This window comes from Diaphorina citri, unplaced genomic scaffold (assembly GCF_000475195.1).
Source record: "Diaphorina citri unplaced genomic scaffold, Diaci psyllid genome assembly version 1.1 scaffold4105, whole genome shotgun sequence".
Classification (NCBI taxonomy): Eukaryota; Metazoa; Arthropoda; class Insecta; order Hemiptera; family Psyllidae; genus Diaphorina; species Diaphorina citri.
Window position 1 is genome coordinate 8,156 of NW_007381504.1, and position 4,582 is coordinate 12,737.

Sequence of the window (4,582 nt, forward strand, 5' to 3'; positions counted from 1 at the left end):
TTTTTTTAATTTTTTTTTTTTTCAATTCAAGAAAATTAACTTTCTTTCAAATCTTTCAATCTACTCACTTCATCCTTGGTAGGCAACGCTACTCCCTCAGTCATACATTGATCTTTCCATCGGATGAATTCACTCTCTGTGAACTCTTGATTGGAAATGAACTCCAGTCTAAATACCCGTTCTGAATTGCCATGGCGAAGTTTGAGACCCTTGTTGGTACGCGTTTTGCCTAGAGAGTAGATTTTGCCAGTCTCACATACGCCTGAGATTTCACCTATCTGTTGAACAGAAAATAAAGGAAAAGTATTAATAAGAGGAAGACTGTTCTGGCTTTGTCCAATTCGTTGGCTCTCTCTTCTAGATCATCTATTTTCCTCTGTAGAATACTAGCCTCCTCATCGTCCCCTCTGTAACGAAACACGTAAGGGTTAATCCATATACGGGTCAAGAGTTTTAACACAAGACACAATAGTAACACAAAGACATTAATACCATCGACAGTTGTATAAGAAACGAAACAATTCTTTATTAGTTTAAAGAAGGAAGTCTCTCTGGGGGACGTTAAACTGAGAATGTCGGAACGGCTGGCTTTCTCCTATCCCCTCTTCCTTGTCTCTTCACTTTCGGGACGTTAAGACCTTACCAGTAACAGTTCCCTCTATCAAACCTCTTGAGGGTGGGAACTGAAAATGTGCCAGCTTGTCAAGTCACAAACACTACCATAAAACATTGCCGATGAGATTAAGTCCTTCTTGTATACAACTTCAACTATCTCAGGTTCGATTCCCGCTCGGGGCAGACTTGATAAGTTTCCGTCTCGGAAGGGCTGACTTTCTCCTATTCTGTCCTTTTTTTTGTCAATAATGTCAATCACGGGACGATAAGACCTCCGTTCTTACAGTTCCCTCTATCAAACCTCTTCCAAAGAAAGGCCTTTGATTATAATGTTTACATACTTGGACTGAGCCATGTCTCTCTCCTTCATAAGCTGAGTTTTCTTCATGGCATAATTGTAGGGTGTGGGCTTGAACCTCTCTTTTTCTCGCACAATCTGAAAAGCAGAAGGGATCAGGAAGAGACCGCCTTAACATCATAATAATAATAATAAGGCTCAGTACTACAGACTTCACATTATTATTAATGGAAGGGGTTTTAACAATAAAGTCCTACCTCAGACTTCAAATTAATTTATTTCATTTAGTAATAATCTAATAATATTCTTATACCAAACACCAACCAATGTCATAAGATTCTCGATTCGTAAACACTCAAATCCTGATACATTCAAATTTATACAAATCAAGAAAATGTCCTCTTGAAGCCTAGTTACCCATTGGAAATATTTGTTTCGATTTTTGAAAAACAAATGTCTCCAAAGTTGACCAATTTTCAAGATAAAATCCATTTTCCATTACACATGTAGTTAAACACAAGGTTTAAATTTACACGAAAGTCATTTTAAACCAACGCCTTTTCACATATCAAATCCGTGAAAGTTTTATAGAGTTCCATTTCAAAATTGCGTATACAAAACCCTGGGTTGGGTGGAAGAGCTTAAGAAGAAACTGTCAGGGGGAAAAATACATTATATTCATTCCTATAGAATAAGGAAAGGGAAAATCTCGAGGATTCCTCTCAAGGATCCCTTTGTCAAGGTTCATTTACACCAGGCCGATATTTCCACACAGATACCTTTCTCCCCTATCAGGAGTAATATTGAACATGAGCATATCGGGGAGTACTGGAGTAGATACTAAAAATAAATGAAATAATAATAAAATGTACCTCGGAATCACTTTATCACATATTCAAGGCACATTCTTTAACATGCATGCTTACAGGGCCGTTTGTCGAGGAGGAGGGGGGGGGGGGGGGGAGGGGTTAAAAAGTGGTTCAACGGATAAATAAGTAAAATGTGTTGCCAAACAGGGTTGAACTTTAATTAAAATATCAAATCACCTCTGATCCGAATCCGAATCATTGGAACTTCTACTCGAGCTGGAGCTCTGAGATCTGCTCTATCTACTCTTGCTGTACTTCTTACTCCGTGACATCACATCACTCCCTTCCTGATCTGAGTCACTCGAGCCACTCCCCGAGTCAATAAATAAGTAAACTCACCTCTGATCCGAGTCAGAATCACTGGAACTCTTACTGGAGCTGGAGCTCTGAGATCTGCTCCGTCTACTCTTGCTATACTTCTTACTCCGTGACGTCACATCACTCCCTGCCTGATCTGAGTCACTCGAGCCACTCCCCGAGTCATCTGAATACACATCTGAAGCCTTCAGGATCTTCTTGTTCTTCTTCGACCGCCCCTCTCCCCCCTCTTCATCGTCCTCGTCATCCTTCTCCTCTTCCTTGCGTCGGTTCTCCTTCTCAATTCGAATTTGCTTCTCCTTTTCCTCTGCGGGGGAAAGTGGTTAATTTGAGTGAGGAGAGTTGGGGTGATTTTGAGAAACAAGGGTAAGTTTGGGATACCTATTGTAGACATCTCAGCTTGCAGTCGCAGGTTCGATTTCCGCCCGGGCAAACTTTGTTCTAAACAAATAAGGTTCATTCTTAGAATGACTGGCCTTTTGCTATCCTGTCCTTCTCTCTTGGATTTTGGGATGATAAGAACAGCATTGTTACAGTTTCCTCTATCGAAAGGATCAAACTTTGAAATGAAAAAAAAAAAAAAAAAATTCTTACCTCGTTCTTTCTTCTGGTCTCGTCTTGCTTTGAGCAAATTCATGGCAAGAGATTTCTTGTCCGTTCTTCCTCTATCCTCCACAGTTTTCTTCCTTTCCTTGCTCCTCTCCTTCAGATCCAGTAGTTGGTCAGGAGTAAGTACTTTCTTCTTTTCCTTGTTTTGAGCAGGACTAGAGCCACCAGACTTCTTCTGTTCCTTCAGCTCTTGCTTGCGTGCCAGACGCAACTTCCGTTCAATGTCAAATCTGAAAATGAGAAATATGTGAAAAAATAACAAATGCTTCAGGGGACTCACAAACTTTTATTGAAAATACAAAAACACAGCCCAATGGAACAATACACAAATTAAGAAAATTCAAAGTGGACAAACCTTTTGAAGGTCTTTGTGAAGATACAAACATTACCTACTCCAAGTGTTATAAGACCAATAGGTACAAGTGAGAAATATGTGAAAAAATAACAAATGCTTCAGGGGACTCACAAACTTTTATTGAAAATACAAAAACACAGCCCAATAGAACAATACACAAATTAGGAAAATTCAAAGTGGACAAACCTTTTGAAGATCTTTGTGAAGATACAAACATTACCTACTCCAAGTGTTATAAGACCAATAGGTACAAAAAGAAAAGGCAAATGTCAAATTTTAATGACCAAAACTTTAAAGCGATCACACAGGCTAGGGCTCATTGGGAGGCTGACAAAAAATGCTGACCCTGTCTGAACATTGGAAAAGGCAAGGAGGAAGAAGAAGACTAATTTTATTATTATTTTTAATGACCAAAACTTTAAAGCGATCACACAGGCTAAGGCTCATTGGGAGGCTGACAAAAAATGCTGACCCTGTCTGAACATTGGAAAAGGCAAGGAGGAAGAAGAAGACTAATTTTATTATTATTCTCACCTAGTTTTCATCACTTCTCTGGCTTCTATTCGTTTGAAGATTTCCTGCTCCCTCTCCTTCTCAGTCATGGCAAGAACAGAAGATTAGAGAGATCGGCGATCCTTGAGGTTCCAAAAAGTAGCCAATCAGATTGCTTAATCTGAGAATTAAACTTAATTCTCACCTAGTTTTCATCACTTCTCTGGCTTCTATTCGTTTGAAGATTTCCTGCTCCCTCTCCTTCTCAGTCATGGCAATTAAACTTAAGCAGAGTACTTACTGTGTGGCCCCCAGCCTTAATCGGACAATATCCTGAGCATTAGTACCCATAATAGCCTGAGCATCAGAAGTATTCTCCCTTCTTCCGACAGGCCGTCGATCGACATCGACTGAACCGTCCACACTGCCTCGACAACATAGTCTCATCTCGTCGATCGACGGCCGGTCGTCTATGTTTGGACACACTTTAATTATATATGAGGGAAAAGTCCAATCACAACTCACCTCAGTGGTTCCTTGGCACCGGTACTCAAAGTCAAAAACTAGTGAAAACTCACCTCAAAGTCAAAGTCAAACTAGTGAAAACTCGCCTCAAAGTCAAACTAGTGAAAACTCACCTCAAAGTAGTCATGGCAGATAGACGTTTCTGATCCTCTTCATCTCCCATGAGGTTTTCATCATAGCCGTCATTGAACTCTTCCTGTGATAGGTCTGAATCTGAGTCACTGTCCGAGACTTCACCTATTGATTAAAATATTTGGAACATAAGATATGTACCTACTTACTTAAGAACCTTTTTTTTAGAAGTGTATAAAATCTAAGACCTTGTGTTTCATAGTCATAGGTAATTGTGAAGTCTGGTATGTATTATTGTCAATAAATTTACCATTTAGAGATAGAATAATAGGTATGTAACTGGGTACATTAAAATAATAATAAAAATGCACCCTACTGATTCTACTGAAGTAGTTTTTTTTTTTTTTTTTTTTTTTTTTTTTTTTTTAT

The 4,582-nt window shown here is 39.2% G+C and overlaps 1 protein-coding gene and 1 long non-coding RNA gene across 2 annotated transcripts in view; both read right to left on the bottom strand.

Annotated features, from left to right (window-relative positions):
- LOC103520810 (RNA polymerase-associated protein Rtf1) overlaps window positions 1–4,322 on the bottom strand; it is a gene marked incomplete at both ends in the record, with an annotated part of 5,820 nt that extends 1,498 nt beyond the window's left edge. The window contains 6 exons of the mRNA XM_026831785.1: window positions 69–278; window positions 332–407; window positions 2,122–2,407; window positions 2,695–2,939; window positions 3,762–3,823; window positions 4,203–4,322. Of these exons, the coding sequence (XP_026687586.1) occupies window positions 69–278; window positions 332–407; window positions 2,122–2,407; window positions 2,695–2,939; window positions 3,762–3,823; window positions 4,203–4,322 (999 nt within the window). The remainder of the gene's footprint in view (window positions 1–68; window positions 279–331; window positions 408–2,121; window positions 2,408–2,694; window positions 2,940–3,761; window positions 3,824–4,202) is intronic.
- On the bottom strand, window positions 370–1,061 carry LOC113472159. Its single transcript, XR_003394593.1, has 2 exons — window positions 957–1,061; window positions 370–407 (listed from the first exon to the last, which is right to left on the bottom strand). It is a non-coding gene; the product is annotated as an uncharacterized LOC113472159 (long non-coding RNA).
- Window positions 4,323–4,582: the final 260 nt, after the last annotated feature.